Raw genomic sequence first — 25,865 nt, 5'->3', positions numbered from 1 at the left:
ATGCATGGACCGTACCATCCAACGGCCGGGAGCGGGGGGAAGAGTGCGCGTCGCCCGGCCTGCCGCCCGTTGGGCTCTTCCGCCTGGGAGGGCAGGGCGGGAGGCAGACGGGCCCAAGTGCCGCGCCGGCGCCTCGCCTGGGCCGTTAGCGGGGAGGCTGCCCGCCCGGGCCGGCGGCAGCTGGGGCTCGGGGCCGGGATGGTGCGCCTGCGCCGCCGCGCCTGCCTGGCGCTCTTCCTCTGCGCGCTCTTCGTCCTGGGCGCCCTCCTGGCGCTGCGCACCCTCAAGCCCCCACCCGACGACCCCCGGCGCCGCCGCTTCCCGGGGCCCTGGCCCGAGGAGAAAGAGGCCAAGGAGGCCCCCGCCCCAGCCAACTCCCCCGCGCCCCCGGACGGGGCGCAGCACCCACCCGACCGGGACGCCCCGTCCCTCTCCTCCTCGCTGCACGTCTTCTACTACACGTGGTACGGGACGCCGCGCTTCGACAGCCGCTACCTCCACTGGGACCACGTGATGGTGCCCCACTGGGACCCCAAAATCTCGGCCAGCTACCCGAAAGGCCGCCACAGCCCCCCCGAGGACATCGGAGCCAGCTTCTACCCGGCCCTCGGGCCCTACAGCTCCCGCGACCCGGCAGTCCTGGAGGAGCACATGCGCCAGCTCCGCGCCGCCGCCATCGGTCAGTGAGGGCGCGTCCCCAGCCGACCGCGGGGTAGGGGTGCGGAGAGGAAGGAGGCCGGGGGAGGGGTGGCAGACTGGCTGCGCTGGCGAGGGCGATCGAGAGGCCGAGCACCCTAGAAGACCCCGAGCCCCGCTCAGAAGCTGCCCCATAAAGCCCCTCGTCGCCCCTTGAATCAGCGGCTGCTGAAATCTCTGGGAGCATCCAAGGCCGCAAAATGTCCCTCATATCACAGAGGGGAAGCCCAGAGATGCTCCTCAAAGGATAACAGCCTCCCCTGCCAGCAACTCGTCTAGCTTTGGCGGGTGGGAGGGGGGGTTGGAAATGCTACATCTGCGCTAGCGGCATCCATAGCCAAAGACCTTTCTTTTTTTTTCCTCTGGGGTTTCCAGGCAACCCCAAGAGGCTGGAGTCTGAAATTTCAGCATCTGGACCTCAGATGAAATTTCAGCACTGCCTTGTCCTGGACAGCTCCTCCCCCATCACCACTTTTGCTGCAGAGGCCAGATGTCTTGCTGTTGGCAGGCACCGAACAAGGGATCAGGAAAGAGAGCCTACCGAGTCAGAGCCAAACATCCTGTTCTCACAAGAGCCAATCATATGCCTGTGGGAAACTGCAAGCAGGATTCGGGGGCAACTGCTATACAGGACAACGCTATACCCAAGCATTGCTTGCCTCCAGCTGTGATGGCAGAGCATAGCCTCCATGGTTAGCAATCAATAACCTTCTCCCTGAATTTGTCTCAACCTCTTTTAAAGCCATTCAAGTTGGTGGCCATCACTGCATCCTGTGGGAGGGAGTTCCATAGTTTCTATGCATCAAGTGAAGAAGGGGCAGGTTAGTTCTTTGAGGGGTGGGGGCTGGTAGGTGCAATGGTTTCGACTATCTTTTTGGCCTAGCAGGCTTTCAGCATCCATATTTAAGGGGGGCATCATCATCTTCAGATTGTAAAGCGGCCAGATGCTGAAGGCAGTCTTAGCTCCTGCAGGTGGGCACAATCCTCTCTGTCTCTGCAGGAGTCATGGTTCTGTCCTGGTACCCCCCTGGCCTAGCAGATGACAACGGTGAACCCTCTGAGAGCCTGGTGCCCTTCATATTGGACGCCGCACACAGATACGCAATCCAGGTGCCTGTTGTTGCCACTGCTTGGGGCTATTAGGCGAGTTTTATGACAGCTGCTTCCAACTATGTGGCAGCCAGGGTTGGTGGGGGTTCCACTCATGAGCAGTCATCCACAGTGCAAAGGGGAACTACAGGGGGTCCCTGTTAATTGGTTAGCTTCTCCCTGCTTGAAGCCTTGTAATGGGGTGGGGAAATCTGGAAGTTCAGGGAATAAAAATACAGTGGTACCTCGGGATGCGAACGGGATCCGTTCCAGAGCCCCATTCACATCCTGAATAGAACATAAGTCACAACGGCGTGTCTGCGTGTGCGGTGTTTTGCCGCCTCTGCGCATGCGCGTGGCATCATTTTGAGCATCTGCGCGTGCGCGAGCGGCAAAACCCGGAAGTAACGCACTCTGTTACTTCCGGCTTGCTGCGGAGCGCAACCCGAAAGTGCTCAACCTGAAGCACATTCAACCCGAGGTATGACTAGTATTACAGAGCCATGCCTGCCTGTGACAGTTCAGTCTTTTCTCTCTCCACCCCCAAAACTGATTTTGATACATAAGAAGGAACAAAAATGGAGGGAAAGAATGAATCTTACATGGCAGGTGGCTGTCCAACTTCTGTTTAAAAACCTCCAGTGAAGGAGAGTCCACCACCTTCCTTTAACAACTTTTAACTGTTGTGGGGAAGGGATAGGACTAATGTAGGTGGGAGTGGGAGATTACTCCTGCAGTTGCTGCTGCCCACTGACTGTGTGGCTGGGGGTGCTGCACAACTGCTGCTGCCCCGTGTTCCTTTTCTGCAGGTCACCTTCCACATACAGCCATATAAAGGGCGCGACGACAACACTCTGCACAGCAATGTGAAATATATCATAGACAAGTAAGTACAGTAACTCAGAGGCCCAAAGATGACAACAGCCAGAGTCCAAATGACAAGTGGCCAATTTGGAAAGCAAAGGGTTAAAAAGATAGGAGAGGCCATTCCTACCCTTGAGAGGCTTGGGTAGAACAAAGGGCCATTTTTGCCTGTGTGAAACCCAAGAACACAGGGCTGAAGGTGAGCATTGCTTATTTAATAAATAAAGAGTGTTTAAGTTTTAAATGCTTATTGAATTTGTAGCAATCTGCTCTTTTGGCTGGAGAAAAATGGCCCGCATATGAAAACCTAAAAACCTTCAGATACTGGTGATGCAGTCAGCCTGCTGGGCTGGCTGGAAGGGGGAGAAGCTGGCTCTTTGCTCAGTATTTGCTCTTTGCTCCCTGTCAAAGGACCCCAGTGCTGGAGAGCTCAGCTTTCACTGGGTATCTGTTGGCAGACAGAGAATCAGAGAAACTGGAAGCGAAGAGGGTACTGATGCAACATTCAGAGCAGGGAAAAACCAGGCAACCTGCCTTCTCTGCTAAGAGCAGGACCAAGTTTCTCTAGGCTGCTTGTGGACTTATAAGGCCATTAAACAGCCTATTATCTTGGCAGGTACGGAACACATGATGCTTTCTACAGATACAAGACCAGCACGGGCCGGAGGCTGCCTTTATTTTATATTTATGACTCGTACCTTACGCCACCCGAAGCATGGGCAAACCTGCTCACCCCTTCCGGCTCCCACTCTCTCCGCAACACCCCCTATGACGCCGTCTTCATCGCCCTGCTGGTGGAGGAGGGGCACAAGCACGACATCCTCTCCGCCGGCTACGATGGGCTCTACACCTACTTTGCCTCCAACGGCTTCTCCTACGGCTCCTCCCACCAGAACTGGAAAGCCATCAAGGCCTTCTGTGACTCCAACAACCTCCTCTTCATCCCCAGTGTGGGCCCTGGTTACATCGACACCAGCATCCGCCCCTGGAACAACCACAACACACGGAACAGGGTAAACGGCAAGTACTACGAGACGGCCCTGCAGGCCGCCCTCATGGTGCGCCCGGAGATAGTCTCCATCACGTCCTTCAATGAATGGCATGAAGGCACCCAGATCGAGAAGGCCACACCCAAGAAGACCCTGACCCGGCTCTACTTGGACTACTTGCCCCACCAGCCAGACATGTACCTGGAACTAACCCGTAGGTGGGCAGAGCACTACAGCAAAGAGAAAGAGCAGTGGCTCATGTGAGCAAGCTGTGAAGGGTTGAATCACCTGGGCACGAAGAGACCCAGAGAGAAGCTGGTAGCCATTCAGGTGGAGGAAGCTGCTCTCAGAGCTGTAAGTTTCTGGAACCTGGGTGAAGAGGGATGAGCTGCGTTTCATGTTGAAATACCTCTTGAGAGGTTTGCTGTGCTCCTGCAGGGCAGCACACCGATATACGACTGTGCAAAACTCCCCAGATATAGTTGGGCTAGTGCTCTTGCAATCCTCCTCACTCCAAGCCCTCAGCTTTCCTTAAAAGAATAAATCTCTTTGCCTGCTGCAAGCCAAGAGGACAATTCATTTCAAATCTGAGTTCTGCAGGAGGTGCTAAACTGAACAGCACATCCCTGTTGCTATTCAGTTCCAGGGATATTTATTCCTTCTCTGCTGCCACTGCTACTTAGACCTCTACCCTGTTGCTGCTCCCAGCAAACATAACCTGATGGAGCCCTACCCTTATTAAAAAAAACAAAACCTAGACAATTTGTGTATGCAGGAAAGTTCTCAGAAACCACATGCTGTATTATGTCTTTGGAATTCCAATGATCAGAAATGCACCCAGTCTTGCAATAAAACAAGAACCTCACTGGTGTTGGCATTTATTCCTTCAAGACAGGCAGCAAGAACAGAAAAAGTGATGCTCCAGTGACCTAATGGGGAGTGGAGTTTTGGTGTTTGCTTCAAATGGAGACTGCTCCTTAATAGCTTGTTGCAGACTTTGTGGAGTGAGTTGTGCTGTACTCCATCCTATGAATAGTTTGGGGGCAGGGCTGGGCTGGAAAGACAAGCAAGTGTGTTGTTTGGGCCCCATGCCTGCAGTTCAGGCAAAGTTACTAAGTGAACTCTACAGTGGTTGCATGGGGAAAATGAGCTAGATTCTCATTTTACCATTAATCCTACACCACTAGGATTATCAATACTGCATGTCACCCTCCAATAGGTAATTTCCCCCCAGTCTTAGAATTCCCCACCCTCCGCATACTAAAGAACATGGAGGCCAACATGCACTAGGTTTCCATTTTAATGATATTGGTCAAAAACGCAGCCTGTTGCTTGCCCGTCAGTGGCTGGTCTGGTCTCTGTTTTCAGTAGAGCTGGGTTCAAGGCAGTTTGGTCCCCCCTGGTCACAGGCAAGCTCCACCTACCAGGGCCCCTCAAAGTGCATCTTCCTGCTTTTCTATACACTCCATGATTGTCAGCTGCACTGTCTTGTTCAAATGCTTCAACCCCTCCAGGCCAAGTGTTCAAGGGATAGAGAGGACAGACTTCCTAAAAGGGAGGGATACTTAGGCACAGAAGTGTGTGCCCCTCCCTAAATCCAAAAGGAAATGCCAGGAAGGAGAAAATACTTCGCCCCCAGCAGGGCCAGATCCTTCTGGAGTCACAGAAGTCAGCTGGGAAAGGAGGGGAGGCTCCCTTTGCACCCAAGAAGGGCAGAGTTATACTTTCCAGGACAAGGCTCTTGTAAACAGCTTCCTGATATGTCACACACCATCTACTTGCCCAGAGACTGTGTGAGTTGACCACATATAGGCAGATCAGCTGTCAGGCCATACTTGACTGCCAGGATCTCAACGGTCTGAATAAGTGCACTGCAGAAAAGAAAAGAAGGAGTATGATGCTGGGGATAAGATCTGCATTGTTTACAGCTTAATATTCTTGAAGGCTAATTTAGCATCATCTGTGTCTTAAATGCAAAGTCAAAATAGGAGGTTTGACCCAATTCACAAGGCACTCCACCTGCAGGAGTAAGCAGGTGTGCTTCTTGGAATCATTTGCAGGAGGAGCATGCCTCCTTTAGGACCACCACCACACACACCCCAAGGACCACTGTCCTAGGGCTAAATAGTTCCATCCTATTCAGAGGAAGACAACTCTGCAGCCTACAAATGCCACTCAGGTGGAGAGGAGGCTGTGTGAGGCTTACCATCCTCCCCGGATGATCTTGAACTTGCCAGGAACAGAAAGGTCAATCACAGTAGAGCCTAGGCGGGACTCTGGTCTATGGATGTCCCCAGTGGGGCCCCCATCAATTACAAGTGACAGGTGAGGCCAGAGTTCTTGGAACTCCTGAAATATAAAAGAAGAGCGTAAGAGCTTAGCGGGTTCCTGAGCCAGTGTGCACCACAAGATGCTAATAGCCAACAACCACAGAGAAAAGGGTACCATAAGCTCCTGCTTAGACACACAGTGGCTTTACCCTCTGAGAGGAGCAAGCCAATTAAAACAAAATGGAACATAATGCCCTTCTCTGGGGACTTGGAGAGCCACCCAGGCTTCCATTACCATCCCATCATACAGGTTTCAAGCAGCCCTTACCGTGACTGTGAGGGAGCTCGCCCCCTGACTGATGTTTGCGCTTGTTAAGGCCAGAGGGCCAGCACACTCCCTGGCCAGCTCCCTGATGAACCAGTGACTGGGGATGCGGACACCAACTAACTGTGACAAAAGCGGGGTGGGGGAAGAGGAAGAGATGAATGAGTACCACTACTTACTTTTAACTTTATATAGTTTTAAAAGGCAAGATATTTATACATGCATGTATATGAAAGCATGCATACATATACAGTATATGCCCCACTTTCCACTGCACAACAGCATTCAGGATGGCTTACAGTGAAGTCCAACACAAGTTAAATTCAGTAAAAAAAAAGTAAGAGGGCAGGTGTAGCAAATAAGGCAAGGAGTTCATCTACCAAAACACAGGAAACCCCTTAATGCACTAAATTAAATGCCTGCTGGAATAAGAATATAAAAAGGCTAGGCAACAGAAAGGGGGATTAACAAATTTTCTAATGCACAGACACAGAGAAAATCCTAAGTAGTTAGTCCTCCACTACTACCACCAGGTCATGAAGAGCATCCCTAGCAGATCTTGTGGGCAGGTTGGTATGGAGATTTCCCCACTCTGCACTGTGCGAAGAACAACCCACATACACCCCTGCTCATTTGAATAGGACAGGAAGTAGGAATCTGTTGCACCTTTATCCCACCCCTCCCAGGCCACATAACTAAGTGAAACTAAAACAGGAAAAGAAGTAGCCATGCTTAGCTTGAGACTTGTAGTCCGGCAATGGCTTTTAAAAAAATAATCCCGAGGAAAATCTCCACTAATATTCCCAACCAATCAGATTTGCCTTTTAGCCTGGAATGGAGGAAGGTCCACTCTGGTGTCAACCTAAGAGCACACCCAACTGGTAAGCACCCTATTGGGAAACTGGGAGCTCTCCAAAAGGTAAAAGGGTCTCTATAGAACTTGCTAGCCAAGACTCACTGGGGTGAAGGGGTTCAAGTCTTTGTTGAGGGTGTCTGAGCGCTCCAGGACCAGCGTCACTGGCCCAGGAAGGAGTTCCTGCAGCAGCTTGTCAGGCACGCAAACGTTACAGTACCTACAAAAGAGGAAGGAGAAAGTATGCACAAGGTGAGCCCATCCTCTGTCACGCAGCCAAAGGCAAGCAGAAGGGGCAGAAGCGGCCGGGGGCCCTATCCACCGACTTCTCTGCTTCGCCGAAGGAAGGAGGAGAGGCGGAGGGAGGGCCACCCCCCCCGCATTGAAAGACCCCCACCTCCTTCGCCGATCCCGCCGCACCTGTAGACGTGCTCGACGTCGGCGAGGCAGATAGCGAGGGGCTTACTGGCGGCGCGGCCCTTCAGGCGGTAAACGGCCCCCAGCGCCCGCGAGTCCTGCGCCAGGCAGGCCACGCCGTAGACCGTGTCGGTGGGCAGCGCCACCAGGCCGCCCTCGCGCAGAGCGGACGCCGCCGCCACCAGCGCCGACTGACGGTCCGGCCCGGAAGCCGGCAGAGGCATCGGCAGGGGGACCCTCGCCATGGCCGGCAGTCCAGGAACGGTAGGTGCGCCCTCCTCACAAGCAGCAGCCCCGCCGCCGCCGCCGCCGCTCCAAGGTCTGACAGGGAAGGACGAGGAGCACCAGCAACGCCGGAGCCTCAGACGAAGCAGGAGAGGCGCTCTGTACATGCGCAGAAGGAAGGGCGAAGGCGAAGGGGTCCCTCTCTGGCCAGCGGCTCAGCCAGTCAAGCGAACACGACGACGCTCGCCGCTTCGCCGATCCCCTCCATCCCTCTGGCGCTGCTGCCTCGCACGGGGACACTTCCTGTGTCGCAAGCCGCGGCCATGACGCAACTTCTGCCCCGCGCCGGCTATCGGGGCGGAAGAAGTGGCGGCGCCGTCGCCCAGGACAAAGCCAAGAGAGGCGATAGTCCTAGAGAGTCCCGGGCAAGCACTGCTTCCGTTCCTTACAGGAAGTTTAGGCTCTGCGTAAGCCCCCGGACGCCAATTGCAGACCATAGACGTGTGAAGTGGTAGACTGACCTCGCCTTGGCTTTCCCAGGGGACAGAGTTCGCCTATGTGTCTCGTTGCCCGAGGCGTGCTAAGAGGCTCGCCACTCTGCGGCTGCGCAGTTGCTTTCTTCCCCTGCTAGCCGGGTGGAGCTCCGAGAACCGGGCTGGGTTGGGGGGCTGCGGAGGCACGACCCCTCCCCACACGCCCCACCCTGGACAGAGGCGGGGGCACATGGAACCGTCTGAGACACACGCGCCGCAAGCGGCCGTTATAATTAGTAACATAATAGTTGCTATAAATAAAAGGTGGAGGTTGCTCGGTCGCAGCCTAACACCCCAACATTATTATTAATAGGTGCTAAGATTATAATTACTATTATTTATTAATATTAGTACAAAGTTAGTAATATAATTAGAAGTGTCCAAAGGAGAGAGCAGCCAAGCACCATAAACAAGCAGCAACTGAGGCAGCTGAGAGTGAGAGAAGCGTTTGCCCCTTGGGCTCATCCTAGTGATTGGGCAAAGCCCCCCCCCCCCGTTTCACCCAGGTTGCTCCTCAGCACTAGTCAACCAGGAGGGAGAGGGAGCATTTTCTAAATGGGGCGCCACCACAGAGAAGGCTCCACCCTGCCTCATCGACTGATCAGGTTTGCCCTCGCAGGACACACGGTGAAAATTAAGAGCCCATCTAGTCCAGCATCCTCTTCTCACAATGGCCAGCCAGGTGCCTGTGGGAGAAGCCCTCTACAATGCATTACAGTAGCTTAATCAGCAGCTTTCCAGAGCATGGGGCATTGTGGATGCACTAACCCTGTCCACAAACTAAAGATGGAATACCTCACAGGGCAATGTCACTCTTCCGGGTCTTGGGTCAGCTAATTATTGGATTAAATCCCCAGCTACCACTTCCTCCTAAACTTCAGCTCAGGCAGACTGGAGCACTCCATTCTTGCCTTCTCCAGTACATTGAAACACAAGCAGCTGCATTATCCCAAGTCATACTTTTGGTCCATTTAGCTCAATATTGTCTAAGTGGGTCTTCAGAATCTCAGGGAAGCCTTTACTTAACTTTACCTGAAAATACCAGAAATCGAACACCAGGGACCTTCTGCATACAAAGTGCATGCTCTGTCACTAAGCTGAAACCCGTTGAAAATAATTCCCATCACCTCCAGAAATGATTCGTCCAAAGGCACCAGATTTAAATAAGCATTTAATTAGGATCCCAGTGGTATTAATATTGCTTTCAATTAAAAAATTAATTTCCACTTCCTTGCAGGTATTTCAAAGTACAATATTAATTTTATACAAAATGGAGCAGTTAAGCAAACACGGTTATTTCACATTTTACATTCTTCAAAAATACAAATTCATGTTTATGCTTCTGGGGTTTTGGAGAGGCTCTTCCTTTGGAAGTACTGTACCTGTAACTAACATCTTCACATCACTCAATGCAAGGACATTTGTTCCCATGTTTCAGTTAAATTAAATTTGTTTAAACACAAAACACATACTCCTGAGAGAAACTGGCAACTTCAAATGATCTCCGCTTCACTCCTTGCATAGCTCTGGAATGGAGCCATAGCAATGCCATGTGTTGTTGTGGAGGAAATCCGGGCTAGGAGGGGAGACCCAGAAAGGCACTTTGCAAAAGTTACCCGAGAGCCTTTGGGGGCCTCCAATTTACACCACTCTAGGGCACAAGCCCACACCCCATGTGGGAAGGTGGCAGTTATGGGAAAGGGGCTTGAAATTCCCCCTTGTGCAAGGTTTTTCTCTCCCCCCCCCACCTCTATCTCACACATGCAGTGTTAACAGATGGTGACATCTCCCTACCCGCAGTGACTGGGAAAGAAGCAGCCTAAACCCTCTCTCAGGTACCCCAGGAACCTTAACTTCTGTCTCCACCAGAATGAATGGCAGCTCCTTCCCATTTCCCCACAAAAAAGAGCATTTGGAAAGACACAACACTGCAGAGCAAAGGAATGAGTCATTTCTATTAACAGATTGCAGAAGAAGAAAAATTAAAATATCTCCCTGGGCTTTACCAGTGAAGTTCATATGAGGGGAACAAAAAGCCAAAACACCCATTTGTTAAGGAAAGTAGAAACTGCATTTCCTTGAAAGTGTCCACTGCATAGAAACCATTTTTGGCCAGCATGCATACGACTAAGAAGACAGTGTGGGCTACACACTGTTTCCACAAACAGACACACACACACACACACACACACACACACACACTACATAAATATCCAGTTTCCTTGGCATTTCTCAGTGCAGAACCAGAGTCCAAACCTCCAAATGAAACAATGTAAGATGGAAAAAGCTGAAAGGTCAGCCCCCAACCCAGCTACATGGGATGCTTATTTAAACAACAAAAACCCAAAACTGGAGACACAATTTCTAAAAGACATAAAGGAGAAATAATACTCTGATAAAAAAAAGAAAAATCCAGAGTGTGTAATGTTAAAAAGAATAAGCTTTTCCTTTTGTGGTTTTGCAGAGGGTAGCTAGCAGGCAATGCAGCTGCCTCCTTCTGTGTCTCTTATTTCTCAAGAGTAGGTTCTCTCGTTGGCACCTTTAGCATTTTGAATAGCTCAATTCTACAGATCAGTCACTAGCAATGTGCTTGGAGAAGGTGCCAGAGGAAAATACCACTCCTTTTTGGGAAATGAAGGGTTTTTCCAGTTTTGCAGTAGAGACCCTTGCAGTGCAGTAAGGCAGGAATGTGACATCCACCCTAGAAGGTGCCGCATGCCAATGTAAGGACGGCTTGCATCTGCCTCCCTGCCCTCCACTTCCCTTTCTGGGGCATTCAGAAGACAAGGATGGCAGCTGCGACTCTATGAATGTATCCAACTGTAACCAAAGTCACCTCGGAATGAGTGAGTGACTCAACCTGATTCCATTCAGTTCAAGCTCCTAGTGGAAGTTTTGCATAGACTGGACATTTGCTTAAAACATGCATAAGTCTGAAGAAGGCAGAGCACACAGCTTAGCCAGTTCCCACATCAATTCTGTTAATCTCACACACACGCACATGGACGCACACACAGAGCGTACGAGGACGCCACGCCTAGCTACACATATTGCACAGAGGTTAAGTGCTCTTTTTGCGTAACCACATTTAACTTTTACTCAGAGGGGGTAAAGGGGAGAAAGAACCCTAATAACTTTGTGAAAAGTTATTTACAAAAGAAAATTGCAGCAGTCAGTTTAAAGAGAACTAAAGTGCATTTTAGAGCCCAGCATGTTAGTGTCATTGGAGGAGCCCCAGCAAAATGTTTCCTTCTCTAGAGTCCAGCAGCAGCAGCAGCTTCCAGCAAATGCAGCAGACTCCACCCCCAGTAGGGTCTTTATAGGGGTCAGAAATAAGTCCTCAGTTGCCCCCTGGTTCCTTCACCTGACCAAGCCACCCAACCCTGAGCCTCCCTGCAGGCCTGGAAGTCACAGACGGTCAACAGCCCAGGGGGTGAGCTGTGCAAAGCCCAGTTCTTGACTGCCCAGCCTGGCACCCTCCCCACGCCTGAATATGGGGTACCTCGGGCTCTGCAACCCTCATCAGCACAGGAAGAGGAGAGGGATTCAAAAGGCTCCAGTCTGTATGGTCAATTTAACAACAACGACAACAACAACAACACAATAAATAAATAAAGGAACAGAACCCCAAGGGCTGTCCTGTTCTCCACCACCGTGTGCAGCCCTCCCAGAGACACCCAAGCAGGGCAGCAGTGCCAGACAAAGTTTGCTTAAAGCGGCCTGCAAGACTGGACAGGCTGCTGTCACAGGCAGCTCTCCAGGCTCTGCTCACCCAAGTCCCCAGCTGTTTGCGAAAGTGAGAAGCCCTGCAAAGAGTACCAAGTGCCGCCACACTTGGAGTTCTAGGACAAGCAATCGCCTATGCCCTATGGCCAAGAGGCAGCAGGCCAACCAACTGTTGCAGCCAAAAGATCTCCAGCCCAATGACAGTCTCTGCCCTGCTACTGCCTAGGGGGTGCTTGAGAGCAGATGATCCTTCTGCTACCCATCAATACACCTAAGCCTGCCCTTGAGACTGGGTAGCCAGGTGGGCTGCTCACACACTTTCAACAGTTGTGGAGAAGAGGGGATTTCAGCAGAGGTAGCTTGTCACTGAAGCTAGACAAACACACCCTCAAGTCCCTTCTTCTCCGCAACTCCTGTTGGTGTTCCTGTCCAGCCTGCCATCACCCCACAGCCGCTGTCTGCCAGGCAAATATTCTGCCTACATGATGAATGAAGTCTCCCTTAGAACACAAGGAGGCTGGCTACCAAATAGAAGAACACTATGAATGGCATCTATTTTTTAAAAGTAACAATGGCATATAAATAAAACATTTCCGAGGCAACACTGAAACCTTAAGAGGCCTTTGGAGAGGGAGGGGCAGTCCGTGTTAGGATTTTACCCTGAGTAAGTTAGCAGAAAGGATGCCCCTTCCAATGCACAGGCTGAGGGCAGGACTGGGAAGGCTGAACGGCGAAGAGGAAACCGGGGGGGGGGGGGGGGCGGGACTGGAGGGTTGGGAGGACTGGCCAGCTTAGCACCAGCACTTTCATGACATGACGCAGCCATGAGACATTCAGGGAATGGGGTTTGCCAGAACTAGCTGGGTGGGTCCTAAGTGGCAGAAGCAGCCCCTCCTTACTAGCTGAGTCTTCTACAGGCACCTCTGCCAATCCACCTTTGCAAAGGCCCGACAAGCTTCCACAGGGGCATTTTCAGCCCCAGAAGCTGCTGTGCTGGGTGACTGTTTCTGATCAAGCTGCATCAGTGCAAATCCTCTGAGCCCCTGAACTTGTGCAAACCCCCAAGCAGCCCACCTGGAAAGAGGCAGCAGCACTCGCCCTTCCAAGCAGGTAATCTGTCAAAAGATGTGGGAACCACAGGGCCCCTACTCTGGAGCAAGCCGACTGAGTTACATGTGCAAACTCTGGAGAGATGATGAAGATGATGATGATGTGCCTGGCCTGCATTTCAGCACTCGAGTCTCCCCGTCCACCACTTTGCCAAAGTGCAGCTGCCTCTACAACAAGAGATCGCCTCACAGTCTTGCTCCTCCCTCCCTCACAAACAAACAAACATTTCTTCTCTCTCCCCCTCCCCCCATAATAGTGCACACTTAGTAGTAAAGGCACCCCCAAGGAGCTGTAACAAGAACCTCCCATGCCCCTGGCAAGGTGCAACCAGAGAGCAGCCGGCCCTCAAAACTCGCTCAGAGTGATGCTTGGGTTCATGTCACAACAAGCCAACGTAATAAAGAGACAGGGCTGCCTTCGCCTTTTCACTTGAGGAAGCTGCCACCACGGCCTCCGCCCAGGGCAAGCTCCTCCTCCCCTTGTAGCAGGGCTTCAATTGGAATCAGTGGGGAGGAGGCGGAGGCGGAAGCCTCGGGGCTCTGGAGAGAGAGGAAGTCTGAGACATCCATGGCACTTAGGGAGTGGTTCTGTGAGTCTGAGGGGTTCCCTGCCAGAGTGCTTTGCTCGCAAGGAGGCAACGTGGAAGAGAGGGTGGTGGTGGCACCAACAGCAGCAGCAGCAGCAGAAGAAGAAGAGGTGCTGGCAGCCAAGTTGATGGGAAAGGGTTGAGGCGGAGGTCCTGGTGCTGCCGCAGGAGGCTCCCCTGATGCCTTGGAGCCCTGTGAGGAGCAGTTCTGCTTCTTGCTGCTGGCTTTGTCCTTGGCTGAGTCCCGGCAGGCACACTGGCACTGACAGGCTTCCTCCTGCTTGATGATGATCACGGGCACACTCAGGCCAATCTGCTGCACAGAACTCCCTGGGGACAAACAACAGTCAGTTCAGAGGCACCAGCACTCCCTTGTGCCTGCCCATCTATACCTCTCAGGGCTTCCCAACAGAAATGCTAATGGGAAGAAATGCACATTTTGCCACCCACCACTGCTGCCAGCCTGTTCTCACATGACATGATTCCCCCACATTCCCTCTCTCCCTCTGCATGCTTGACACCAGGTGCAAAGCTTGGGTGCTGCTGGGATCAAGTTATGCCCATTCCTGGCCCAAGGCTGAGGCAACAGGAAGTAGCTCAGGTGATGGAACAAAACTGAAGGAATCAGAAACCAAACATGGTGACACAGACTCTCTAGCAGCCAACCTGGCTGCAGGGTTGTGTCACCCAGTAACCATTTTCTGCTCAGAGAGGAATGAATCATTCTCTCTGGCTCAACTGTTAGTCCATAACCTGGGGTTAAAGTTCACATGGCCCAGTCACTCATAGGTAAAAGGTGCTCTCACAATTTTTCTTCCAGGTTGACTAACTGACTGCTGTGCCACCTAGCTATTGTACAGTATGGCAAGAGATTGTATCATCTCACTCCTCAGGCCACTGCATGAGCAACTAGGCCCAATTTAAGGGGTTAATATGAATATATAGAACCAAGTAACTTTAAGATTGCCCTCACCAGTGCCATCCAGTGATCTGGGGAAAGAGGCCACTCACTAGGAGTAGCAGTGCAAAGGACAGGCACTGGAGACACAGGGAATTTTTGGTGGCACCTCCACAGCTATGGAACTCCCTCCCAAGGGAAATCAGGAAGCCCCCCACCCCTTTACTTGCATTCAGGAAACATATAATTATTTTATTCATCCAGGCATTTGGCCAATAGTTTTATGAAGCTTGTACATGGCTGGTTTTATTTGCTTTCTGCAATATTTCAACAATGCTAACAATGTTTTTATGTCATTTTATTCTTGTGAGCTGGGCTGGGCTCCCTTTGGAATTTATACAATTTATTCATGAAGAATAAATAAATTTGAAATAATATGACAGAGGGACGCACACAGGTCAAATACATGGGAAGGTGATGTATTTCCTTTGATTTCACTCACTGAGAGAAGCGGAGGGAAGCAGATGTCCTGGGATGAGGATTTATCCCTCACTGAGTGCTAATACATCCCAAAGAAGAAAGCTAATGGCAAGTTCCTCAACGGCCCGTTCCCGGGTGGGTCCTCCTTGCCTGCCTGACATGACACAAGCTCCAGCCCATTCAGCATCTGCCCTTGTGAGTGTCAGTGATGAAAGGGAAGACTGTGATCCCTGGATGTGTCACTTACCTGCATTACCAGCAACAGGAAGGGCAGTGGTAAAGAAGACCTTCTCCAGCACTGGAGCCTGTGGCTTTGGCATAAGGAAAGAAAAAAGACTTTTGAATGCAAGGGCCAAGTCCAGAAATCAACAAACAGTATATTAGTATCCTAGCCCACTCTGGAAACAGGGCAGTACCAGCTCTACCCCACCTGCTGGAGCCCTCAAACCCTCTTCATAACACATTCTGGGCTGGAGCATGGGATTCAGGTCACTCACCATTTGTTCTTGGTTCTGGGAGGTCCTGCTGGCACCATTCAAAATCCACTGGAGGTTTTGCTCTCCCATGACAATGCTGGACTGCAGAATGGCTGCACTTTGTGATGGGGTGATGGTGATGGTTGGGCTGCCAGCCAGCACAGAGTTCCCTCCAACAGGCACAGTCTGAACCCCACTGGGGAGGATCTCAGCAACACTCGGTGCTGCTGCTGGGACAGGGGGATTCCCAACAGGCTGCGGAGATGCCTGAATGTGCTGTAGGAAGTCCTGGGGGTTGGGTGCAAAGAGTGTGCTATTAGGAGCAGGCACTTCTGGAGACTGGAGGACAGCGGCAGGGGTTCCGTAGGCTGCTTGCTGAGTGCCAGTGGAGGCAGGAAGCAGTGCTGGGGGAGAAGGCTCAGAGATGCCAAGCTGAAGAACAAGTGGCAGAGACAAAGGAGCAGCTTCTCCGAGGGGCGGCTGGGCAGCAGGGGCTGGGTCTGCATCACCACCGAAATCTTTAACCAAGGCGTCTGCCAAAAGAGAAGCATATGGTGAGAAAGCTCTAGTAGGATCCTGAAAAGCACCATGAAGGATCCCAGCTGTGGCCAGGACACGTCTGGATGGTAGCCCAGGCAGAAACAGCACCAGTTTTTATATCAAGAAGGCCCATGGGCATTTGCAAAAGGGAGGCCCCACTGGCCATACACTGCTCTTGCTGTCTGAGCTCTGGTGAGACTTGTGGAAGCCACAGACAGAAAATGTTATGTAGTCACTGCATTTTTATTCAATGCAGTCCGTCTCAGGCTTCCTCAAACAGGCTAATTCCCTTTGGACCTTTTTTCTCCCACCCAGGGCTACCAGAGAGTGTTTTTCTTCAATAGCTTTGCTCTGTTAATTATAGTATGATGCAGCACGTATAATTCCCACCAACCATACACCCCTGCACACCTGACACCAAAAGCCTACCAAGGCCTCCACTTGTTAAGCTTTTCGGGCAGTTCACTAAATTCTCTGTGCTGTCCAATATTAATAATGATCTATGGAGCAAATGAAAGATAAGATGCAGACTTGTACCTGTATGCTGAGCGTCTTCCTGATTTACAGGAGGCTCCGGACTCTGGAACATGGACTCAAAAATGCTTGCTGGTGAGATTGTACTCAGGTCTTGTCCATGCATCTGGGGAAAGGAGGGAGCAGTGAGGCATGCAAAGTCAGCTGGTCTGTGGTTGAGCCTGGTGGCGATGCCACCAATACACTCAGGCTGCATTGCTCAGAGCAGACATCCCTGAAGCACCTGGCTCAGGGAGATACCAAGAAGCCTGCTTGCTTCCAGCCACACCACAGAGGTCCACCACGGGAATGGCGGAAGGTGAGCTCTTTAAAAAATGGCAGAAGGCTGCTTCTATGACCCACACTGTCCACTGTGCTGTCAGAAGAGATACTTACTGGATTTGAATTATCCCGCAGTTCTGAATCTGTGGACATGAGGCTCAAGTCACTGAGACAGAGTGAGTGGTTTGTATCCTGCAGAGGTGGAAAGGAAGCCTACATTAAGCAATGCAGCAGTTGCAACTATGAGCTTGGTTATAGCCCCACAATGCCAGTCTCTTCAAGAGCACCAGTCCTTGACTTATCAACAGTGAGGGTGATCAGAGACTTAGGCCCAAATACATTTTCTATCTCTTTCTTTAAAAATTATATGTGAAATGTCACAGATCACTAACTGAGAAGGGCAGCTGGTAGCAGAAGGAAACTACAACAAATGCCATTTATCTCCAAGGATTCACAAAGGCCCTCACTATGGCTGTTGGGATGACACAGGAAAAGAGGAAACTGCCTTGTATTGAGCCAGGCCCTTGATCAATAGCACTGTCTATGTGGCTAACAGTGACTCTCTGGGATCACAGACAGGGGCTTTTCTGACACTGTCCCTACAAGTCCCAGCTACTTATCTGTGCCCATCTTTGATGACCTGCCCCTCCGATTTCTTAGACATGCCATTTCATTTTTTTGAACTCCTTACAAAGATTGTTGTGCAGAAGCATTCATTTTTCCCATTTCTCTTTTTCTCACTGGGATTTTTTGTGATTCTGCTCCTTTTTCATGAATTCTAACCCTTCTTGGGCTACTTTCCCCCATCAGTTTCTCTAGTCTGCATTTATATTCAGTTTCCCTATCTAGCATTTCTCTGAACCTAATAAATCAGCATTCCTGAAATCCGTTACACATCTAACTAGGCTCATCTTTAGCCTTCCATAAGAACAAGAACACCAGCATTACGATTATAGCATTAGCATAAAAACATATTTTACAGATACAGTGTTGCTCATATCAAGCCATCAATCTCTTTGAGTGGCAGAAAGTTCCACAGCACGATGCACTGTGTGAAAAAGCAGATTACCTTTCTGCATGCATGTGTAATTTCACCTGCAAAGGTCCCAAAGGAGCTGGATTTCCACAAGAGTTCTGGATACTGACAGGCACTCACCAAGGCACACCATGCTATCTAGTGCACCAATAACGACATTTTCTCTGAGAAAAAGGCACCCACCTCAGAGATGCTGTTGTTGGACAGCATAGCATAGGAGGGCCCCTTCTCGTGTCCCTTCATGTGACTCTTGAGGCTATATTGTGTGCTGAAAGTCTTCTCGCAGCCATCACTGGGACAGAAGAAAGGTCTTTCACCTACAATGGCAAAAATCTATGGATTTGTACACATTCAACACCCTCTGGGTTCCTTGTTGCTCAGCAGCTCCAGGATCGCTAATACTGAGCCAGAGACTAAATCACACTCCCATGCTCAGTGTGTGTAAGGGGTAAGGGGTGCCCAGGAGCCCATTGTACAAGATCCTGATGTAGCAGGCTTCAACACAAAATAATGTGGCCTGACTGTCACCTCATAAAGTGCTCCCTTCTCCTTCCCAAGATATCCTGGGCTGCTTTCAGCAAGGTTGAGTTTATTAAACTTTTAACTGGCCTTTTATTTTGAGTCAGCATCATCTAACCACTCAGACCTATCAGGCAAGTTGCGCCAAACATCTTCTCCATGAGGCCACATCTAGGCTGCAGCTGCTTAGCATTAAGGAAGCAGGAAAGAGATTCAATAGACCCAGCCTTACCGGTGTGGGTCCTGACATGCGTCTTCAGGTGGTGGCTTGCAGCAAAGGCTTTTCCACAGCCATCATGATCACACCTACAGGAGAGGGATGGAGAAATCAGCAAGGAGCTTCATGCAGAAACCAGTTCCAATCACACCTCTTGCTTCCCAGCAGCCTCAGGCCATGCATTAATCTGCACACAGGGTAGTGGAAAGTTCGCAGAAGGGAAGCCCTGCTCTTGAACATGGTATTATAACTTAGGGAAGACTTAAAGAGAGCAAGCAGAACATCCGCCAATGCAGTCTTACAATCCCACTGAGATGGAGCTCAGTGGTTGACCAGGGCACCATCAGCATGGGGCAGGGCTCCTGGGCCTTTGAGGACCTGCAATGAGAGAAAACCCTGCACCGGTGACTTCTCCTACTACTGCAGTACTGGGACTGCTGCTGAAATTCTCTCTCCTAAGCAGCAAAGTGGTGGGGACCCCCAGGTGTTGCTACATTACATTACAACTCTCCTCACCTGACCTTTGCAACACAAGCTGGGACTGGTGGAAGTGGGAGTCCAACAACATCTAGAGGGCCACCAGTTCCCCACATATGGACTACAACCACAGGGCAACAAAAATACTAGGTGGATGATGATGTATTTGAAAGGCTATATGGGCCAGACACACAGGACATTCACTAGAGGTGGACCCAGGGCAAGAAAGCCTCAAAACCAACACTTTGCAGGCCAGAGAGGAGTCAAAAGCCATGTGGCTCAAGAGTAAGAGTCCAAACCCCCCATGTAGGGCCAGACAGGAAGCTAGGAGAAACCAGGCCTGTTCTACAGCAGAAGGCTTGACAAAGGACCCAGGATTCATCAGGGCCTCCAGCCAGGTGGCTCACCTGAATGGCTTCTCTCCGGTGTGGGTCCGAATGTGTTTCCGCAGGTCACTGAGTGTGGTGAAGTACTTGCTGCAACCCTCTGATTCACAGTTAAATGTTTTTCCCGTGTGAAGCCTCTGATGGGCTTTTAACCTACAAGGAAAGAAGTGGGCTCCATTACCACAGGCCTCTTACTTCTGAACTGAGCCTCACCAATAAGGAAGGCACAGGGAAACAGCAGCTTCTATCCAAGAAGCAAAATCAGCTAATAAATAATAATAATAATAATAATAATAATAATAATAATAATAATAATACTTTATTTATGCCCCGCCCATCTGGCTGAGTTTCCCAAGCCACTCTGGGCGGCTCCCAATTGAGTGTTAAAAACAATACAGCATTAAATATTAAAAACTTCCCTAAACAGGGCTGCCTTCAGATGTCTTTTAAAAACAGGATAGCTGCTTATTTCCTTGACATCTGATGGGAGGGTGTTCCACAGGGCGGGTGCCACTACCAAGAAGGCCCTCTGTCTGGTTCCCTGTAACATCACTTCTCGCAATGAGGGAACCACCAGAAGGCCCTCGGCATTGGACCTCAGTGTCTGGGCTGAACAATGGGGGTGGAGACGCTCCTTCAGGTATACAGGACTGAAGCCGTTTAGGGCTTTAAAGGTCAGCACCAACACTTTGAATTATGCTGAGAAACGTACTGGGAGCCAATGCAGATCTCCCAGGACCGGTGTTATGTGTTCCTGGCGGCCACTCCCAGTCACCATTCTAGCTGCCACATTCTGGATTAATTGCAGTTTCCAGGTCACCTTCAAAGGTAGTCCCACATAGAGTACATTGCAGTAGTCCAAGCACCTTCCTAGCAGTCAAGTAGGCTCCTCTCCAAAACCCTTGCAGGCAGCTTAGAACAGCAGCCTCTCAATTGGAAACTAGACTTTGAAAAATAAACTTCGGAGGAGCTAACAAGAACTGGTGTGTGTGTGAGAGAGAGAGATTTCTGCAAGGAAAATAGTATTTCCCCCAGGAAAGATGTTTCACTTAATATATGGGTTGGCTAACCTGTAGGTCCGTCTCTGGATGTTGCTAGGCTACAACTCTCATTATCCCTGAACTTTGGCCAAGCTGGGGTTTACTTGGAATTGGAGGTCCAACAAAATTGGGAGAGCCACAACTTAGTTGCCCTTGGGCTTAACATTGTGGTTACATCTTTGACATTTCATTTGTGTGTGTATAATAAGGCACTGTCTTGAGAGACAGAGGAGGAAATGCTCCTGCTCTTACCTGTACAGTGTATTGAAGGCTTTTTCACAACCCTGGACATCACACTCAAAAGGTTTCTCCTTGGTGTGGACTCGAACATGGATTTTGAGACTATAGGATGTTAGGAAGGCCTTTCCACACCCCTCTTGGTTGCACACAAAAGTGTACTCCCCGCGGTGTGTCTTCTGGTGGGTGCGCAGGTTACCTGCGGTGCTGTAGGTCCGAGGGCAGCCTTCAAATGTGCACTGGTAACGCTTCACCTGCCAGAAACATGATGTACTTTAAGTCTCCATTCTTGCTCAAAGAATCATAAAGGGTTCCAATGTTAACTTCAAGAGTTACCAGAAAAACAGCTCTACTAGATCAGGCCAAAGGCCCATCATGAATACTGGCTGCAAAAAAAAAGACCCTGTAGGTAGGGGAAGGTTTTAAAGATGTTCCCACTACAGGTAAAAAAAGAAAGCATGCAAAATGTATCAAAAATAAGAAAGAAAAGGAAGCTAGTTACAAGAGGAAAACAAATGAACATAAGGGATTATGTAGCCTGTGGGTTTGCACATGAAAAATTTTGGAACCTAAAAAGACTCCTGAAATGGTTGCAGATGGTTAAAATTATTACAAGAGAGACTAGAGATTCCTGCCTAGTTTTGAGAGGCCTAAGGCAGAGAAGTGCATCCCCCAATTCCCTGCAAAGCACTCCCCAACTCCCTCTTCACAGATGTTGCTGCTACTCCTTCTGGTTGAGCTGCTATCACTCCCTTGTGGACTGTGCTGTTTCCAAGGAGAAAAGACCCTGCTGCTGCCACTGTTGTCCCTTTCTCAATGGACCCTGGATTGTCGCCGGTGCTTTAGGCTCAGATATTTTATTCAGCTCTTCAGACTTTGCCCAGTTTGGTGCCACTTACAAACAGGCACAACTGCAGAATGTAATCTTTCTGGATACCTGAAGGGTCAGAGACCTTTTTTGGCAACTGATGCAACATTACTAATTTCAGTGGCTTAACTTAGTTTTTTGCCAAGGTTGCCATGTGCTGCTCCTGTACTCCCATTGCCAGCTGTGGGGTTGATGACCAGACTTTGTAGTTCTGGCCAGGTTCCCAAAGCAGTGAGCAGCACAACTTGCAAAGGAAGCTCCCTTTGGCACAGGGTGCGCTTGTTCTCCATGTGCAGGTCTGAGTTGGTTGGCAACAGAATGTGCAATTAATTGTGCACACGACTCTTCTGTGCCACATGGGAGCGCATGGGACTCTGACAAAGGGGCATATGCATCAAATCAAGTTTCCCATTGATACTAATTCATATATTTCCCAAACAGTGACTTCTAAGTTATGTTAATTTACAACTAAACAAAGTATTATTCACACCGGGGTGGGTGGAGAACACCTGTGTGCTGGACTATAATTTCCAGCAGCCAGCCTGCTCAATGGCCAGGGGCGACATGGGAATTGGGAGTCTACCAGCATGGAGAAGGCCCTGTCATAATCATATGTGAACAGTAGTTTTCCTTCAGAATAAGTTATTAAATGCTGCCCCCTTCTGTAATTATCAGACATACACAAATATGTATTCTTCTTCCATCGTTTCCCAAGCAGCTGCTTTCAATAATCATCTGAACATAAGGCAATAGACTAGAAGCTCCTGGCAGATTTTGTCCTCCATAAGAGCAGCAGAAAGAGATAGTTAATCTATTATACCTGAAGTTAAGTCAGTCTCAATATTCCTAATTTTTTTTGAGAAGGCAAATGAACTTTCAGCCCTTCTCTAAATCTGCAGAAGTACTGGGCTTATATACGGCTAAAGTCGTCAAACCAAACTGTGGCAGTCATATTGAAACCAAAAGAGCAGCTTTAAGATCTGCAGACTTAAAACTGCAACCTACGATTTCAAAGGGCCAGAAACAATCTGCTAAGCCCACTTTCTCAGGATTCTGTTTGTGCAAAGTTTCAATCTACTTCCTTATAAGAGAAGTTCTACTTCTCCTTTACATTTGTGGGTACAGCAGTGGATGTGCTGAACCAATGTCTTGCCTTGGTAATGGTCTTGATGAGAGCCAATAAACCGAAGCACAATTCAGATAAGACTGATGCACCATTAATGGGTGGTTCCCTTAACTGGATGTATAATATCTGATTTAAATGTCAGGCAAAAACAATTCTTTTTCGCTAGGACTTTGGCTCTTAATTATCTGTGGCTTTGAGTGGGTGTAACGTTTAAACCCTGCCTTTTAAAAATAGGATTTTTCTGTTTTTTAAATCTTAAGCCAGTTTCAATGTATGTGCTTGCTTGTTTATAAATTGAACAAATAAAAATAAAACACCCTTAAATTCAAGATAGATTAATTCATAAGAAATAAAGCTTGAGGAATTTTGTTCATTATCAGCACTCCAAAAACTAAAGGCCCTCTTCATTATTTTGTGAGTGATTCCAAGATTTAAGTCAAGAAGTATCTCTTAGCTGCCTCTCTTAAGCATACACCCTCCTGCTAATCCATAAATCAAAACTCAGACAGTTCGGAGCTTCTGTCTGTTCTGTCTCACCTATGCACAGTGTTGACTATACATTATTACAGGATGTAGCACTCAGCACAAACCTTAATAATGTATATTGGTCATAGATTTTTGTTTTTCTATCCTAGTGCAGAAACGTTTATTTAAAAATCACACATGGCACACACAGCCCTAGCGACAATGTTCTACTATTGTGAAAACTCCCAAGGCAGGGTATATAGCATGAAAAAGTAGCAAAAGCTTCCCTTCAACCATGCACTGCTTAGTATGGAAAGTAGGCAAGTCTATATGCCTGCTATATAAGGGAAACCACTGCTCTCTCTCACCCCCAAAACCTGAGAAGCTCTGCTCACCCTTTTCCTAAAGATACTTGGAAATGTAACAGTGCATTTTTGTATTATATAAACCTGACTTGAAGAGCAACATGTGAAAACATCCAGGATCAGCTTAGGCATGGCCTCTCTGACACAAGTATGGGAAAAGGCCAAACACTACAGAATCAGGAAATTTGTTTTCTTGGGCGTTTTCGGATGATGACTTTTCCAGAACTGACTCCGTGAGTTTTAAATGCAACACAAAAAGCAATACAGGCTTCCATACAGTCATATGACAGGCCTCCCAATAGAGAAGCAGGATTAGATTAGAGTCTGCTACTTACTTCTTTCAGTTTCGTCTCAGGGCACTCTGACTGCAAAGTAAGGGTGGCTCCTTCAATGTTTCGTGGCATAGGAGTTGAGCCAGGATTGATCGTCAGATGAATCTGATCCGGAGAAATAATGTGCTGAACATAACCCTGGGACATTCCTTCATGGTCAGCTATCAAAGGAAATCTGTCCTCGTGACCATCAGGCAGAAAAGGCAAGTGATCCCCACATTGCCCTTCATCCTCCTCGTCCTCCAATGGCCCTCGGTCTTGTTCAATGAGGACTGTTGTTCTGTCATACACTGTCCTGGATGAGGATGGGACAAGGCCATTCTTGTCCACAAACCACAACAGTTTATCATCCTGGGCCAAGTCATCTTCCTCCACTTTGTAATAGATGACATTTTCAGGACTGTTTTCCCCCATGGTTTAGTGGCATTCCAGAAGGGTCACAGAATGAACATAAGACAGCTCACCTGTAAAAAGATCACGTAGAACAGAGCAGTCAGAACTCATGAACATTCAGTAAGTAGTACTGTTTTCCATTTGACACCCAATTTACTGTCTTAGGATTCCTTTATTGCACATAGTTGCTTCAGTTCTTCGTGTTTTACAAGGTTTTTAAAGTGCAGTGAAGCCAGCGCCCTTATATTTTCTACAGATAGCTCCCTGCAGAAGGCTCACTTGAGTCAAAATGTGTCGTGCTAATGTTACAAAAAACATGCATCTTTAAAGTCTTACTTTTCCCTCTCTTCCCGCTAACCCCCCCCAAGCATTGGAGACTTGCTGGGTTTTGCATGGCGCCTTCTAGCTTTTGAAGGAGACAAGCCAACGATATGCGTGTATATACATCGACTGCTTGTAAAATTCTGCAAATGTCCCAGCCGAAAGGCTACATTATGTGGGTCACTCTTTCGGTCACCAGGCTGGCTGACTAATTGCCCCTCCCCGCTTAATACTGAAAGAGTCGCAGCAGCAGGAGGAGGTGGCGGCTGAAAAGAGACTCAGCCGAAGGAGGGCTCTGCGCCCCAACAAGCTCCGCTTCGACAATCCCAAGGAGCTGCCGCCGCGCCCGGTGGGGGAAAGGAATTCACGGCCCCGCTTCGCCGTCACCCCCGAGTCGCCGCGTGAGGGCGGCTCTCTGACAGGGAGGAGGAGGACAGGGCCAGCCTCGGGGCAGCCCGAGCTCCAGGCTCGCTTCGCTCCAGGGCCGCCTGTCCGCCCCGCGCGCATCTCACCGGCCGCGTCCAGCTCCAGGCCCAGCCCGGCCCGTGTCAGTGCCATGGCGCCTGCCCGGCTGCCACGCGCAGCCCGAGCGCCAGCACTCGCTCGCTCGCTCGCCCGCCCGTCAGTCCGCTCGGTTCGCTCGGTCCGTCCGCCCGAGGTTTCCTCAGACATTCGCGCTTCCGCTTCCGAGCAGCGCGGGGCAGGCCGGGAAAGCACCTCTTCCGGCCACGCCCCCTCCTACCACAGATGGAGAGAGGCTAGAGCGGTGCGTCGGCGGTGTCTACTCGGGAGGGACGGATGCCTTCAAACCCGCGAGGAGTTGGAGCGTCGGCGAGGCGCGTCTTCATTGCAGGGCTGTTGTGAATCATCCGAGACCCTGGCAAGGCCGACCTTGCACCCTCCCCTCATGGAGAGCGAAAAGCCTCTTCTGGCACCGAGTCCAGGCTGCATCTGTTTTGCGGGAAGATGCCGGGGCGGGAGGCAGGACGCGGCGCGCAGCTGGAGTTGAAACGGTTTTTTTGCCCACCCGAAAAAGGCTCGAGCAGCTTGGAAAGCGGGCGAGGGAATGCACTGGAAAAGAGTGGCGTGGATGAATGATTGAGAGGTGCTTTAAAAGCCTGAAGAACGCAGGACGATTCGCTCCTTGGCATATCTATTTTATAGACCTCTATTTCATTTGAAAACAATAATAATGCCAAAACAGTTTATAA

At 49.9% G+C, this 25,865-nt stretch overlaps 3 protein-coding genes across 3 annotated transcripts; 1 reads left to right on the top strand and 2 right to left on the bottom strand.

The window, feature by feature from the left end:
* Window positions 1–198: 198 nt before the first annotated feature.
* Window positions 199–4,503, top strand: MANEAL (mannosidase endo-alpha like; the record flags this gene model as incomplete). Its single annotated transcript, XM_081922827.1, has 4 exons — window positions 199–679; window positions 1,697–1,806; window positions 2,595–2,671; window positions 3,266–4,503. The coding sequence occupies 4 exons, from the start codon at window positions 199–201 to the stop codon at window positions 3,900–3,902; spliced, it is 1,305 nt and encodes a 434-aa protein (XP_081778953.1). The 3' UTR covers window positions 3,903–4,503.
* A 417-nt stretch (window positions 4,504–4,920) lies between these two features.
* YRDC (yrdC N6-threonylcarbamoyltransferase domain containing) lies at window positions 4,921–8,013 on the bottom strand. The gene is made up of 5 exons (XM_081922828.1): window positions 7,507–8,013; window positions 7,192–7,306; window positions 6,237–6,356; window positions 5,845–5,987; window positions 4,921–5,509 (listed from the first exon to the last, which is right to left on the bottom strand). The coding sequence occupies exons 1-5, from the start codon at window positions 7,893–7,895 to the stop codon at window positions 5,413–5,415; spliced, it is 864 nt and encodes a 287-aa protein (XP_081778954.1). The 5' UTR covers window positions 7,896–8,013; the 3' UTR covers window positions 4,921–5,412.
* A 1,401-nt stretch (window positions 8,014–9,414) lies between these two features.
* On the bottom strand, window positions 9,415–25,319 carry MTF1 (metal regulatory transcription factor 1). The gene is made up of 11 exons (XM_081922701.1): window positions 25,167–25,319; window positions 23,944–24,404; window positions 20,800–21,038; window positions 19,529–19,660; window positions 18,660–18,733; window positions 18,092–18,225; window positions 16,987–17,064; window positions 16,615–16,717; window positions 15,559–16,070; window positions 15,309–15,372; window positions 9,415–14,013 (listed from the first exon to the last, which is right to left on the bottom strand). Exons 2-11 carry the CDS (start codon window positions 24,352–24,354, stop codon window positions 13,523–13,525), a joined length of 2,238 nt encoding a protein of 745 aa, XP_081778827.1. The 5' UTR covers window positions 24,355–24,404; window positions 25,167–25,319; the 3' UTR covers window positions 9,415–13,522.
* Between the last annotated feature and the right edge of the window lie 546 nt (window positions 25,320–25,865).

Source organism: Podarcis melisellensis (assembly GCF_964234715.1).
Source record: "Podarcis melisellensis genome assembly, chromosome: 8".
Lineage (NCBI taxonomy): Eukaryota > Metazoa > Chordata > Lepidosauria > Squamata > Lacertidae > Podarcis > Podarcis melisellensis.
The sequence above is the reverse complement of the archived record's forward strand: the minus strand, read 5'-3'. Positions and strand labels throughout refer to the sequence as shown.

Coding starts and splice junctions, on each gene's coding strand:
- YRDC (XM_081922828.1), bottom strand. CDS start 7,895: ATGTACAGAGCGCCTCTCCTGCTTCGTCTGAGGCTCCGGCGTTGCTGG. Junction 6,357..7,191: donor ACTTGAACCCCTTCACCCCA/GTGAGTCTTGGC, acceptor CTTTTGTCACAG/TTAGTTGGTGTCCGCATCCC. Junction 5,510..5,844: donor AAGATCATCCGGGGAGGATG/GTAAGCCTCACA, acceptor TCTTTTCTGCAG/TGCACTTATTCAGACCGTTG.
- MTF1 (XM_081922701.1), bottom strand. CDS start 24,354: ATGGGGGAAAACAGTCCTGAAAATGTCATCTATTACAAAGTGGAGGAA. Junction 18,734..19,528: donor ACCGGAGAGAAGCCATTCAG/GTGAGCCACCTG, acceptor CCTCTCCTGTAG/GTGTGATCATGATGGCTGTG. Junction 18,226..18,659: donor GCATGTCAGGACCCACACCG/GTAAGGCTGGGT, acceptor TTGCCATTGTAG/GTGAAAGACCTTTCTTCTGT.